General features: G+C 37.6%; 1 protein-coding gene, 1 non-coding gene and 1 pseudogene across 2 annotated transcripts; 1 reads left to right on the plus strand and 2 right to left on the minus strand.

Annotated features, from left to right (window-relative positions):
* Positions 1 to 38: 38 nt before the first annotated feature.
* On the minus strand, positions 39 to 3,426 carry LOC104767929 (uncharacterized; annotated as a pseudogene).
* LOC147920829 (small nucleolar RNA R71) lies at positions 2,771 to 2,877 on the plus strand. Its single transcript, XR_015591860.1, has one exon. It is a non-coding gene; the product is annotated as a small nucleolar RNA R71 (small nucleolar RNA).
* Positions 3,427 to 9,262: 5,836 nt separating the features above from the next.
* On the minus strand, positions 9,263 to 15,221 carry LOC147920830 (uncharacterized). The gene is made up of 3 exons (XM_087501252.1): positions 15,014 to 15,221; positions 14,652 to 14,911; positions 9,263 to 9,442 (listed from the first exon to the last, which is right to left on the minus strand). The coding sequence occupies exons 1-3, from the start codon at positions 15,219 to 15,221 to the stop codon at positions 9,263 to 9,265; spliced, it is 648 nt and encodes a 215-aa protein (XP_087357378.1).
* Between the last annotated feature and the right edge of the window lie 508 nt (positions 15,222 to 15,729).

Raw genomic sequence — 15,729 nt, forward strand, 5'->3', positions numbered from 1 at the left:
AGAGAAGTCATCCATGAAAACTTCCACTACATCCTCAATTAGGTCAGAAAAATTGACATCATGCATCTTTGGAAAGTAGCTGGAGCATTACATAATCCAAATGGCATCCTTCTATAAGCAAAAATACCATAGGGACATGTGAAAGTAGTCTTTTCTTGATCATTGGGATGTATGGGGATTTGAAAGAAACCAGAATAACCATCAAGAAAGCAATGATGAGTGTGACTAGAAAGCCTCTCTAAAATTTGATCAATAAATGGTAAAGGAAAGTGATCTTTTCTAGATGCAGCATTAAGTCTCCTATAATCAATACACATGCGATGTCCAGTTATAATTCTAGTAGGAATTAGCTCATCTTGATCATTCTTAACAACTATAACTCCTCCTTTCTTTAGCACCACATGTACAGGTGAAACCCATGTACTATCTGATATAGGATATATGATACCAGCATCAAGGAGCTTAAGAATCTCTTTCCTCACCACATCTCTTAAGTTAGGGTTTAACCTTCTTTGTGGTTCAATGGAAGTCATTGATTCATCATCTAAATGAATTCTATGCATGCAAAGAGTTTCAGAAATTCCTTTGATATCATCAAGTGAATAACCAATAGCTCTTCTATACTTTTTTAATTCACCTAGAAGAGTAACAATTTCTTGTTCACTAAGTTCTTCATTGATAATGACAGGATAAGTAGAGTTTTTACCTAGAAAAGCATATTTTAGCCCTTTAGGGAGTGGTTTAAGTTCAATCTTGGGTGATTTAAGCTCATCCCAATCTTCATTTGGATGAACTTCCTGAACACACCATTTGCTCTTTCAACTCAAGGAAGCTTCCATCATTACTAGAGCGCTTGTGAGAGTCAAGAATCTTTCCATACCCTTCACTATCTTCCTTTAGTAGACCAAACTCTCCTTGTTTAACTGTCAAAGTGCTTTGGAGTTCATCCTCCATGGCCAATTCCTCCAAAAGCTCATCAGCTAAAGCTTCTATCTTCTCAATGTAGAAAACTTGACCATCAATTGTAGGCTTCCTCATCACTTTGTTAATGTCAAAAGTCAAGGATTCCTTTCCCAAATTCAATTGAATTTTCCCACTCTTCACATCAATCATTGTTCCTGCAGTTCTCAAAAATAGTCTCCCCAAGATGAGTGGATCATTTGGTTCTTCATCCATTTCAAGCACAACAAAGTCTGTTGGGATCTCAAAATGACCAATCATCACCGGTAAGTCTTCAAGCACTCCTACCGGTGTTCTAACTGACCTATCCGCAAGAACAAGGGTGATCATACACTTCTTGTAGCAGGTGAAACCTAGTCTTTTGGCAACTGAGAGAGGCATCAAGCTCACATTAGACCCAAGGTCACATAAACAGTGGCTAAAAGATAAGGGTCCAAGTGTACAAGGGAGAGTGAAGCTACTAGGATCTTCAAGCTTCTTTGCTACTACCTTGTTTTGAATGATAGCACTACACTCATGGGTTAAGATTACCATTCCTTGAAGAGCTTTCTTCTTTTCCATAACTGCATCTTTGAGGAACTTATTGTATGATGGGTTCAGCAAAAATGCATTAATGATTGGCATTGTGATGGCAACATCTTTCATTTGAGCATCAAACATAGCTCTATATTTATCCACTCGTTGCTTCTTAAACCTACCAGGAAATGGCAGTCTTGGCTCATAAGGTGGAGGCACAAATAGAATCTCCTTGGCAATCTCCTTACTCTTCTTGAAAGCTTCATTAATGGTGTTGTCTTGCTTTGGTTCCTCAACCACTTTACTCTTGCCTTTGTCAACCACAACTTCATCAGCTTCTTTGTCTTTACCCAAGTCTTTCACTACCAACTCATCCTCATCTTCAATCTCAACCACTACATCCCCTCCTTTAGTCTCAATGTCCCTATTGAGCTCATTGGTAGGTAGTTGCTTACCACTTCTCAGCATGATGGCATTGATGTACTATTTGGGGTTTGGTTCTCGTTTTCCTGGTAAGGAACCCATTTGTCTTGGTGAAGATGAAGAAGCTTGTCCCTGGACCTATGTTTGCAACCTCTCAATCTTAGCATTTAACTCACCATAAACATTCTCAACCTTGTGGTGCATGTTCTTCATTTGTGTGGCAAGTTCAATGGCACTTCTTCCTTGGCCCTCTAGGATCTGTCTTAGTAGAGCATTTGTATCATTTCCTTGACCTTGAGGGTGTGGTGCATTCATTTGTTGTTGAGGTTGGGAATAGGTTTGAGGCTTAACTTGATAGTTCCCTTGAGGTTTAGGTTAATAGTTTGGTTGTGAAGGAAAACCAGGAGGTTTTTGTGGTGGATAAGTCTGGTCTTGTGGGTTCTCCACATTGGTGCTGCGGTAAGAGAGGTTTGGGTGGTTGTGGTAATTATGATTGAACTTGTTATAACCTTGGCCACCTACATAGTTGACTTCTTCTTGACCTTCAACACAAGCTTCCATACCTTCTTGATAAAGTTCACAATCATTGACAAAGTGAACTTGCTTTTGATTGACACTAAGCATCTTATCCATCTTGTCATTCAAAGCTTTGATCTCCTTGCGGTGCTGCTCATTCATCTCAGTATAGTCCCTTGGAGTTCTATCATAATCTTCTCCATAGTTCCCATCACTTTGAGGAAGATTCTCAAGCAACAACATTCCATGTTCAGCATTTTGACCCAAGAAGTTCCTATTCATGGCTGTCTCAAGTAGCATCCTATACTTAGGCAAAACTCCTCTATAGAGTGTACTCAATTGTGACTCCTTGGAGAAACCATGATGTGGACACTGAGAGATGTACCCCTTGAATCTTTCTCATGCTTCACAAAAACTCTTATTTCCCTTTTGAGAAAAGCTTGATATCTCATTTCTTAACCTTGTTGTGCTTGTAGTAGAGAAGAATTTTGAAAGGAAAGCCTTCTTACATTAATCCCAAGAGGTAATGGTGTTGTGAGGCAGATTCTTCTCCCAAATGTGAGCCTTATCACCAAGAGAGAATGGGAAGAGGCGAAGCTTGAAGGCATCTTCAGAGATACCATTGATCTTAACAGTTCCACAAAACCTATCAAATTGATCTAAGTGATCAAGGGGGTCTTCCATTGCCAAAGCATGAAATTTTGATCCTTGCACCATGTTGAGAAGACTGGCTTTGATCTCAAAGTGATTGTGCTCAACTGGTGGAGCTCTAATACCAGTTCTATGTCCATTGATATTTGGTGCATCATAGGCTCCAATGAGACGAGCTTGTCTTGGTACATGGTGAGGAACTTTATCATCATTGGGCTGGTCATTTCCATTATGACCAGCATCAGGAGGAGGGTTGTTGTCCATAGCTTGTCTTGCTAACCAGCGATTCTCTCGCTCAAAACGGTAGATGTCGTCAACCCGCTCAATCAAGTCTGCTTGGCCATGACTTCTCAGGTTCATACACCTTGCAAAAGAGAATTCAAAACACCAAAGCAAACCAAGTAAGTAACAATGTAAAGTAAATGAATAGGCTCAAGCAAAGTTGAAATCCCAATGGTCATTTTGAATGCAAATGGGCAACGACGCCAAATTGATGTAGTACTTTTACTTCAATTAAATTATCAATCCACAATCTGCATTAATCAACTCACTAAGATTACACAAAGATGATTAATCTATTCTTAAACAAGAATTGGTTCTTCGTAACAATCTTAACTAACTAACTGATTCAAAGATAGAAAAAAGCCAAATCAAAACCAATGCAAACTCAAAGAAACAGAACACAACTAGCAACAAACTTTAAATCAAGATTAAACAAGTGAACCCTGGGCAAGGTAATTAACTTGGGAGATAGCTAACCAATCCTAGATGTCTAAGCAACAATCAAGGCAATCAGAAGACAAGCATGCATTAAGAACAAGTCAAAATACCACTAAGCACCCTAATCATCAATTTCCATTGGCTAGGAATGCAAAGCTCTTGAATAGTTTGGATCAGGAATTTCATCAAACACCTTCTAGGCATGAAATTCCTAAAGTCTATAATCAACATGATCAAGGCTGATCTACCATTATAATCACCAAACAAGATAGAAAACACATAAATAAAGCCCTAGACATCAAATATCAATCATCTATCTCCCTAATCTACCTGGCCCAAAGTTCTAAAAGATCTACTAACTCATCATCATGATCACACAAAGGAAGTGGTTTGATCTTTCTGAAATCATAATAAGAGATTATAGATTAAGAGATTTGAAGGAGAAATTGCTATTAAAAACTTAGAAGTACTCAATCATTCAACAAACCAAGAGTAGATAAGCTTAAGAACCCTAAGTGGCTGCTAAACAAGAGATAACAAAAGATAAGTCTCCCCTTAATAGGGTTAAGAGTATTTATAGGACACAGAAAAGGACCCGGGTCAACCCAAAACAAACTGGGTCAAACCCAGATTAAAAGTAAAACAAGTATGGACTTAGGCGGCATCAGCCCCCGTTTGCCCGATTGGCAAGGTCGATGGTGTCCACCGGTCACCTTCTGGACGCTTGTCCTGGCCGCGGGTAGCTCCTGACCTTTGCGTGGAAGGTTCAATCGGCCCACTCTTGGCCCTGGTCCTGGCCGCGGGTAGCTCCTGTCCATGTCACTTCTCCAACTCCATTCTTCTTGCTTCTTTGCACCACAATAAGTCCAAATGCTCCTAATGTAATGAGATTACTCCAAGAACCTGAGAAATGAGACACTAGATGCATATGCTCCTAAAACAACCTAGAATGATAAGATTATGCAACAAAACTAACCAATAACAAGCCTTAAACCCAACAAAAACACAAGATATCATACATTATTAGGGGGAAGTCGAGGCAATATGTAAGGAAAGCGATATCGAGGAGGGCTGTAAAGAATCTAGAGGTCAACCAGATTACATTTCAGTGATGGAAGGTATTCCGAGTGGATAAGATACACTGGTGAAGCGGTCAGTTATTATTGTGGATGAAGGAGGCCGGGCAGAACCGATGATCATCAAGGTACGTGAGAATCGACCATCCCTTCCCATAGTGATAAACGCACTGTTTTTTTACTTCGATTTTGTGTTATACCCACATATAATGTGTAGTTAGTTAGTTTTGTGTACGTAAATAAGAATATATGTACGTACATTATTAGGGCAAAGTCGAAGCAATATGCAAGGAAAGCGATATCGAGGAGGGCTGTAAAGAATCTAGAGGTCAACCAGATAACAGTTCAGGGATGGAAGGTATATCCAGTGAATCAGATACATTGGTGACACGGTCAGTTATTATTGTGGGTGAAGGAGGCTGGGCAGAACCGATGATCATCAAGGTACATGAGAATCTACCATCCCTTCCCATAGTGATAAAAGCAGGTTCGGTTTCATACGACCCGATGGAAGAGGTTGATGATGGGAAATTTGCCAAATTCACCGACTTGATAAACGGAGATAATGTGTAAGTGTTGCTCCATATTTTCCGGACGCCAAACTTGGTAGGTGTCTATTGTTAATATAGTTAATCGTCACCTCGATTCTGCAGGATACACAGCCTTTTCGGATTCTGCAAGGCATATAACCTATTCTTCTCTAATCTTATATTGCCTCAACAATGGGTGCAAACTATGGTAACCATTTCATTTTTACGTACATGATTGTTGGTGTGTACACACTATGCGTACATTGTATGTTGTTTGATTGAAAATTGATTGGGTTGGGTTTAACTACATCTGCAGCACATGGAGATGATCGCCCTAACGCTGTGGCAAAAGAACGGAGAAGAAATGATAAAACAATGGAGCGTAATTTTGGACTCAATTCTCTTTTAAGAGTTGTCAAAAAGGTTCCAAGCCTTCTCCAACACCAAGAAAAAAAGAGAATTTCCATTGGGACAAAGTCCTCGTTGACATCGTCAATGGAGAAGGGATGCACCACGAACCAAGGTTGAAGTGGGTTACATATGTCGACGTCATATATGGTCTAATGAACTAGAAATCTGCACATTGGGTCGGAGTGGGCATAAATCTTATAACGAGGATTATATCAATTTACGATCCTTTGATAAGCCTGGCTAGAGAACCTGTTGTGAAGACCCGGATGCAGCCAGTGATTGAGATGATACCATTCCTACTTCAGAGGGTTGTCGATGTCAATTACCCTGCCGATCCATTTACATTGTCCAGGGTCAAGCCTCTAGGTCAAAACGAGAGGATGGGAGATTGTGGACCTTTTGCTATGAAGTTTCTAGAACTGTTGAGCATGGGTAAACCGATGATTGACTGCTTGAATATCAGTGACTAGAATGTTGACAATATCCGTAAGAAGTACACGATGGACATCTACGAACATGGTATTGGGCCGATAAATTAAGTATCGAATAACTCCAGATTCTTGTACTTATTATTTTCACCTCGGTCATTCATATGATCCGAAACCGTTTGTTAGGATGATTCAAGTTCGTTGACTTGGAATATAATTTAATTTCTTCGCTCATCATGCCTACCTAGATGTTGCCTATGTACGTAGGATTGCCAATAGGAACTACTGAATGTGCTTAAAATGGATAGATACATGAATGTCCGTACACTGCACATATGTTGTACGTATATAATGTTACATAGTGGATTATAAGAAAAAACATATAATAGATCCGTACATAAGTAAACATACCAAAATAAGACACTGACAGGACATAGAATAAACGTTACTGAGTTTAGTGTACGTACACGGATTAATAAAACAGTACATATAATAACACAGGTTAGTAAGACGTCATAATGATACATATCTAAACCGATGGGAGCTATAGGTGTGATCAGATGTCAAATAATGTAAGAACGACATCCCCATATACCACACCCTAGACCAAAAGATATGACTCCTCATCCACATATCCCACATGTTACCAAAAAAATGACCTAAGACGCTTGTTCTATTTACAACACGGGTCAAACCAATCTTCACCGGTTCAAAAATTATACTGCTACGTGTATTGTAATATTTATAGAACCTAAGGGCTTCAACTATTTCATCCAGAGATGAAGTCAGCTTCTGGATAATCTAGTGTCACAGACGTACCATCTAGTTGCAGAAAGCAGTCTTTGTCTGGAACCTCATCAAACACGTCGGCAGCAAGTTTCATCCTAATCAAAGGCATGGCCGCATCACATAGGCCAGTCTAATTTAGACCAAGGGCTAAACACTCAAAGCACTTCAACGTATACACACCACATTCACCTTGTTGATGGTTATGTGGGAGTGTTTTCACTCTGTAATAACTGAATGCCGACGCCCCGATTTGCTGTTGTTTGTACGTCCGGTAATATGCTTGTATCAAGTAAGGAATCATTTTAATGAACGGCTTACACTTCCTTTGGAGAACCTCGTCGCTGCAACCGCTGTTTATGCTATCGTAAACTTTAAGCCTGCGCTTGACTACATCAACTTCGATGGCTACCCAGTGTTGGTTATCGATGTTTTATGGGAAGTACAGCTTGTCTTCATCGTCAACCCATAACTTGTGTGTCATTCCGTATTTTGGCAGCCTCCCCATGTACGTCTCAAAATAACCTTCTCCAAATTGCCATTTCTTAGAGGCTTCGAATTGTGGGAATTCGAGTGCCCACTGACTAACAAACCACGGGTCAAGGAAAGCAATACGATATGTTATAAATGGGGATGGCGATTGCGACGCCCTAATACGGATCATATGCATACATGTAATCGTGTTCTGCAACACGAGTTAAATGTATCAGACATTAGTCTACCATTGTTAGTTGCGATAAGTAATGGTACTAAACTTCGAAGCTTACCGCATCCCATAACCAGCCGAATGTTTGATCACGAGTTGGCCACGATTGTTTAGGGATCAGGAGACACAAATAAAATTCGGCATTTCCAGTGCCTAAAACTTTAGCCCTGAAACTCAATATTAACCAATCAGTTATAAATCCTAGTTGATAACCAAATATAAACACTAATTTTATTAGAACTGTCATTAAACACTTACAAATCATCGGTTAGGAAGGACTTCAGCTTCTCAACTTTCTGAGGACATGCCGCAATGAAAGGATCGTACACTGCGGGTGAGAGGACTACCCTTGGGTCAAATGCTCGGCTAAGTAATGCAAGTCGCATTGATTCGTCATTGCGGCTTACACCTATGTTAGTGCCCACTGGATCTCCATATAGAAGATCATCCTCTCTTGAGGGAGGAAACAACTTTTCTAACAGATGTCCAAAATACCTGACTTTTTTATTTTGTTTCAGTATATGAGATGATCCAGGAGTACTGGTCCCCTCGGTTAAATCCAAAAAAAAATCGCACCCACGGTCCGACGGTACAGGGTTACCACTGTTTGGGTGAACACCACTTACCGGATGGATAATATTAATAGGAATGTGTTGTACACCTCCTCCATGTACTTTGTCATTAAGCTTTACTCTTTCATGACCTTCTTTTGTCAGCCCGCTTTGTACTCTTTTTCCATGCTGTACACTGTCTACCATCTTCTTTGGAAATCGGTCTAGACTCTCGGATTTGTTACCTTTGTCCTCTTGTTCGATTTTAAAACTTCCTGACCCAATGATCCTATCCTTTATCGCTATCGGATTCCTAACACAACTTGTAACTGCGTAACCATCCTTAGGTGAATGCTTCATCTTTAATAGCCATGACTTGAACAAAGAGATGTATTTGACGTTATATACACGACATTTGAAATATACTATGATGCTGGTAAACTAGAGATAAAGTAAACAATACAAAATTTGTCTGTACAAAAATCTAATTTGAAATTTAAATTCACAGTATACAACTTCACAATAGTCAAAATAACGTTGTTTCTTCGAATATATACATACAAAGACTTCATACTAGCCTTTCCCCTCCTAACGACAACCAAAATTCTGCATCAAAAACCATCGTATCATACCCTTTCCTGAAAACTATATATAAAATTATATATATATATATATATATATATAACTAATTACAATTTTATCTATACGGTACAGAGAGCATACCACCTCTATTTAGGGTCGTCATTTCGTCTTGTACGCGCTACAACCGCTCCTTCATCCGTTGAGTTGATAACAAATTTCTTCAATAGTTGAACGTCATTCTCAAAGTTCCTTATCTTACTCTCCATACCTTCAAGTTTGTTGACAACTTCCGCTAGTGCTTTATCAAATGATAACTCAATATTATCCATTTTCGCCCATAAGGTTTCAACCATAGTTAACAACCTTACACTACCTACATCACCATCCACCCCTCTTTGTCGTATTTTCACCCTTCCTTTTGGACACAATCCCATTCGCTTTCATCCACTATGCCATTGATCACGTCAAATAGCAGATTATCCAGTTTCTTCTTCCCACCTTCCCCTACACCATACACCGAATTCTCTCCTGGCCAATCTGGATATATGAACTCCATAGGTTTTGGTACTAGATGTTTCACCTCAAGCTGCATTTCAGATATAATAACATTATATATGCTTCTATTAGATTAACTGGTAACCAAAAATTGTTATGTAAATTGTAGGAATACCTCTCCATTATTAAGCAGTTTGCTCCCGGATATGAAGGCTTCAAAATAAGTAGTTGGATTCCGCTAGATACAGTAACACTCCCAGTTGCGATTTTTCTCTTATTTTCCCGTACACCTCATCACCAACGAAAGCTTTCAAATCAACAATATTGGACAAACTACAATCGTGGTGCATGATTCTTATCTGCAGTGGACATTTAACATCCCGATACAGCTACTTGGATACCTCTTGGCATCATTGCTTGACCCCATATCTATGATAGAAGCATTAGTTTTGTGCTTAATTGAACATCACAAAACATATGTTGCTTAGTTTATCAACGAATCAACATCAACTCACAAATATCTTCCTAAAAACTGAGTCCTACATCATACTGAAAACTGAAATGAATATATCGACATGAATATCGTCTGAACTACCATTCCACAAAATACAATGCCTACTATGTAATACTCAAAATCTTACTAAACAGTAAGCAATATAGATTAAACCACGATATAAAAATATAAATTTAGCAACGCAGACAAGATCGCTAAATTTAACTCCTCCAAAAACTTCCCTCGACCTCGCCATCAACTCGTCCGTCATCCCCCAAACGTCAGTCCTCCACCCAGATTCAGTTCTCCGCACAGTAACCAAATTTTTTCACAAATAGCCGATCTTAATTTGCAAATAACCCAACTTACATAAGATAAACACCCAAACCTTCAAGGGATCGATTCCTGATTTTATTTAGATTATCTTCGATTCCTGATTTTATTTAGATGCTCTACCTTTCTGTTAATTCACACATACTTTAAATGTAAATGGCATTACTGTAATAAAACACATAACCCTGGTTTAGAAGTAATAATCAGACTTTTCTGTATTGTTTTAGTAAGTCGGTTTTCAAACGTATTATTATTGTAATAAGAGTACTTTTTAGTAATATTCTAGGTAATTTCCCAATTTTTTTTATCTTTTTTTTTATTTTAATTGTCGGAAGCCTTTTTTATTTACTTTGCATATACATAATTGTACTAATTGTTACACAATCTTCACACTAATGGAATTTAAGTATTTGATTTTATTATCCTTTTTAATGTTATTATTCTTAGAAATTAGATTTAAATTGAAAGAATTATTATTTGTTGTTGTTTTTTGTTTTTTTTCAAGGAATATTGTTGAAAATAGGACAAATATCCAATCAAACTGGGCTTACAAATAAGAAATCATCCCAAGACTTTTATAACATAGAAAAGAATAGGAAGGAAATATCTCCAGCACATTACACACATGTAATCATATATGTCTTACATCCCAATATTTACTATTTTATTTGTTATAGATGTATTTTCAACCTGTTGAGAAGAGCGTCCAAGACATAAATCAGCAAAAGAGGAGTAATTGGTTTGAGCAGGAATTTCAACAATATCAAAATAAGCCCTTTTAGTTTTAAAAGGTAAGATATGTTGAAGACTACTCGTAAGCCATTTATTGTGTCTCTCATGAATAATGTTGACGAAGAAGAAGACTGAAACGTTATATTAAATTTGTTAATTGAATTGGTTTTTTATTTGATGTAATCCAATTCATATGTTCATAGGATATTAGATAAATAGAAAATTTTGATTTTAAGTTTACAAGTTATTGGGCTATTCTTTATAGAATTTACACTTATTAAGTTTGTTTGGGTTTTAATAACACAAATTTTATGGGCTGAACAAAAAACTAAAATATGTTGAGGTGGAAGATGATGTGGACAGCTCAGAATGAGAGAAATTCTCCCATTATATATATATATAGACTAGTAATTGATCCGCGCTTCGCGCGAGAGTTAGATGATGGATTTTTTTTTTTGTTGTTTTGGTATTTTGTTTTTTGGTCATGTGTTTTTTAAATTTTGGGTGCTTAACTTGTATGTATTTTTTAATTTGTTTTTTTTTCCTCTATGTTTTATCTGGTAGTATAATTTACTTCAATTTTCATACGTAATAAATGTAAAGCATGTTGTTTATTAATTTTGTTTTCTTTTAAATATAGAATTAGAAGTTAAGTTTATATTGGAATACTTGTTCTCATTAAAATATAGAATTCACCCGTCTGTGGCCTTTGAATTGTTATGAGTATTAATATTTCGCTCAGTAGAGGGGAGGACACAACTTCATATGAGAACGTATATAACCGGTTTTGGTTGTTCGCCATTTTAGTGCTAATTTTTTTGTTTGTTTTTTGGCCTACGCTTATAACTTTTGGAATAAAGTATAGGATTGGCATATATAGATGCCCTCTACTCGTGAATTAAGAGTCCTCCATTAATTAGTTTTTTTTTGTGTTGGATGGATTACCCCTGATTTTTTGTCTGGCTGTCGTTTCTCATTGCTGTAACGGTGTAGTGGTGCTTTAAATGTATTTCAATAGGTTTGGCAAGTTTGTAACCGAACTGAGAAGTTTGGGTTAATTAGAATATATTTATTGTTACCTATTTGCGTATTATTTTTATATTTTCTGAAAGAGTTTTTCATTACACATGGTTCAGCCGGTGCCTTACAATTTAACATTGTTCCAAGTGTTTTGGTTTTTGATCCATACCTTTGGTTAATAGGTCTGGGCCGAAATATAGTATTTTTTTCTCCAGGGTTTTTAAGGGTGCAATGGCATATTTAAAAAGTTAGAAGTTGAGGTCCATCTTCTTTTGTTCAATGGCATTGTCGGTTCATAACCTTCCAATTTTTTCAATTTACTGAACATCAAAATTCCTGCATATTGCGTTGGGTTTTAATTTTGTAAAAAAAAGATGTCAAGTTTCTTTTACTTTCTTTTATGTTGTAGTCTACTCGTATGTTTTGGGTAGTTTGTTCATTGTGTTTGTGAACCATTTTGAGCATTTTAAGTGCACTCTGTATTTGTTAAAACCTTTTGAAGAATACACCATCAGTTTGGTTATGATTTCTTCCGTTATTCCTCTACTTTGAGATATGCTCTATTTTGTCCTGGTTGTATTTTCGTATGTAGAATGAAACCTATACTTTGTGCATATTCCCGATCTCTTTATTAACTATTTTGAAAATCAAAACAACTTGAGAAGAAGACTTGTTACTGCTAAACAGTGCAAGTATTTCAGACACATGGGCTTTTTTTTTTCAACGACGTTTTACAAACTTCGTAATCTGTTTGTAGCAGTAGCAGTTCTTGCACTTTGTATCCATATCGTTAAGTTTGAATATCTTATTAAGTTTGATGTCTCTTATAGATTGGAAATAGCATGGTTTCATGATGATATGGATGCCTTCGAGAGATAATTTGATCTTGGTCCAACAATGATCAGACCTTGTTGTTGATTTAGCCCATTGTAGCTTATCCTAATATTTTTTACCTATGTCTATTTCTCCGATACACAACATGAGAATCCCATATAGATAAATTCCTTTTTCATACAAACCTTCAGGAGAGGTGTGGAGATGATGTAGTCCTGTACTTGGGTTGTTGTAGTAGAAATATTGTTTCACGCCTTCGATGTAATGGGCTTCTGCATTACAATTTTGTTGACATCTCTCCATTAGTCATTGGTATTTGTATAATGTTGCTAATGGATTCATGCCAGCAGCTTTAGCGTGATATTTTTGGAAACTCTTTCATCCTTGCAGGCTATTGCTAGTTCATGAGAAACTTGGAAGCAATGACGAACATGTTGGCAACAATATTTTGCAACCCTGGAGAGAATGTCGCCAAGAAGATCTTGTGGGAGGCTTTCTAAGACTAAAAGATGTTTGGAAGGTGGCATTTCACTTTCTTTTCGGTGGTGTGACTTTGTGTATTGCTTCCTTCCTGTGTAGAGATTTTATAGTTAGGTACTCGTGGCCGTTTCATTATTTTAATGTATCAATAAACGATTGTAATAGATTTTTTTGGTGTTAGTGGCTTTTAATTACTGTCATGATAGTGGTTAGTGGCCTTTAATTACTGTCCAAATCAACAATTACGACAAACTCGCCGAACCAAAAATCATTGGTGTTGACCGACACCCCCCTATGGTGTCGATCGACACCCCTTCCCAAAATGCACATTTTGGTTCGCTGATGGTACAAGTCGAAGCGCAATTGAGGTTCGAGGCTTTGTAGGTGTAATAGATCGGTCGTTTCAAGTTCTGTTTGCTAATTTTTGTTCTCTTTAATAGTCTTATCCATTTGTTTTCTCGAACATGGGCCTTGTGCGGACTTTGACATAAACTTTGTTTTCAATGATATAGTTCTTGAGTTTGTTTAGGCCTTTATTTTGTGTTATCTATATTTTCTCATAATGTTTATAAATGGTTCACAAAATTATACTTGGTTGTTTGTGTGTACATTTTTAGAGTTGATAGTTGGAATTAAACTTTAAGAACTTTGGAAAATAGGAAAAAATGTATTCAGCTGTAAATATTTATTTATTTAAATAAAAGGATTTCCTAGAGTGGGACATGCAACGTAGTTTTTGATGGATGTCTGTTGTCCTCTCTATTGGCCTGAGAAGAAATATAAAGGATAGTTAGTATATTTTCTCCCTATATAAAGCAGTACTTTGAAAACCAAAGTTGTGGGTATTGTACATGGTTGTTGTCATGTATAATGCATCCTCACTTAGGAATGTACCTTTAACTGTTTATGTTGTTGAAGACTTCTTTGTAGACTATATCCATGAACCCTTTAGTACAATTCTTCTCTGATGTTGCATATAGGATTTTCAATCCAGAATTTGAAGTTACACGGGATAGAACGACATACAACTTACTGTCCGTAAACACTGCGGTAAGTAAAGAGCGACTTGTTTCAAACTTTGGCCTTGACTCTTGTTAATCGTCATTGCATAGCACACTCTTATTGGGAGTTGCTTTCTTCGTAGGGTGAAAGGATGCTTGGTGTCATTGGGAGACAAGACAATGCTTGGGATGAGGACTTTTTCACCAATATGAGTGCCAATGAGTATATCTGCCTCTATTATCTTTAGACCAAGTCTGGTGACAATTAGACGTGTACCATTTGATAACCCTTTTTCTGGTTAGGATTTCGGAAGAGCATTACTGGTACCTCTACATCAAGCGAATTTCTTGGTTTGGTAAACCTGGAGACTCTAGAGAGTTTAAATACTCGACTGTGTATAAGTTACTCCAGTCTCCATTGAGCTTAAGTATTCCTTATTGTCACATGGCACCATGGATAGCTGGTATTCATTTATTTCAAGGACAGTCTCATTCCTAGGAGGTAGGATTGCCCTCTCTGTTAGGTAGTGTCGTTCCTTGAAAGATTGAGAGAACGTTGGATATGCAGCAACTGAAATCGCTGCTAGGCGGTTCCCTCCGTTTGGTAGCATTAAACCTTCATCCATAGCTATTCTGCACCCTCCAACATTTTCTTCAGGGTTTGTGCCTGCTAACATTGAGTTTCCATCTCACACTTGTAAAATCCAAGCTGCAAAAGCTGCATCAGACTTGTTTAGCCTCATGTTTATTGTTAGTTTGTAAATTTGACAGGCAGTCCAAAGATGTGATCGATTTAAGTATGCTTGTGCGGTGTCCTGGCAACTTCCTTGGGGAACCACAGGTAATATCTGTCTGAAATCTCCTCCTAGTAGAACTATTTTACCACCGAACGGCTTGTTTACTGCAGTTTCGTCGTCTAATGTCATCAGGTCTCTGATTGTATGATCTACAGCTTCAAACGCGTCTCTATGTGCCATAGTATTAAGTCAGCCTTTGTAATTAGGGTCGCTAGCATTGTTCAAGACTTGATTTCACATGTTGACCCTTCGTTGAGGTTGATTGGAAGTTTGAAGCGTGAATGAGCCGTTCTTCCGCTAGGCAGGAGCAGAGCTGCAATTCCAGCAGATGCGACTAGGATTACGATCTTGCTTATTGACCGTAGGTTAGCAATAATTGTTTGGTAGAGGTTTGTTTTCCCGATACCTCCTGGTCCTTGTAGGAAGAGTATTTTGCCTGCCTTATCTTCGATGGAAGTCAGAACTGCATCTTATATTTTTTTTTGATCTTCATTCAAAATTGGAAAAACTCCCATGGTCATCCCTCTCTTTCTCGATGTCAAATTGGAGGTCTTCTGTCAAGCAACTCTGGCTGATTCTTTTCAGAATTGCCTTGTCAGGCAACAACATATCATGGAAATTAGTCACAGACTTATCATTCTCCATTAATAGCTGCTCAATTTCAATCAAAGCATATTGCTCCAACTTC

The sequence above is a fragment of the Camelina sativa genome, chromosome 19 (assembly GCF_030686135.1).
Source record: "Camelina sativa cultivar CO46 ecotype springtype chromosome 19, ASM3068613v1".
Taxonomy (NCBI): Eukaryota; Viridiplantae; Streptophyta; class Magnoliopsida; order Brassicales; family Brassicaceae; genus Camelina; species Camelina sativa.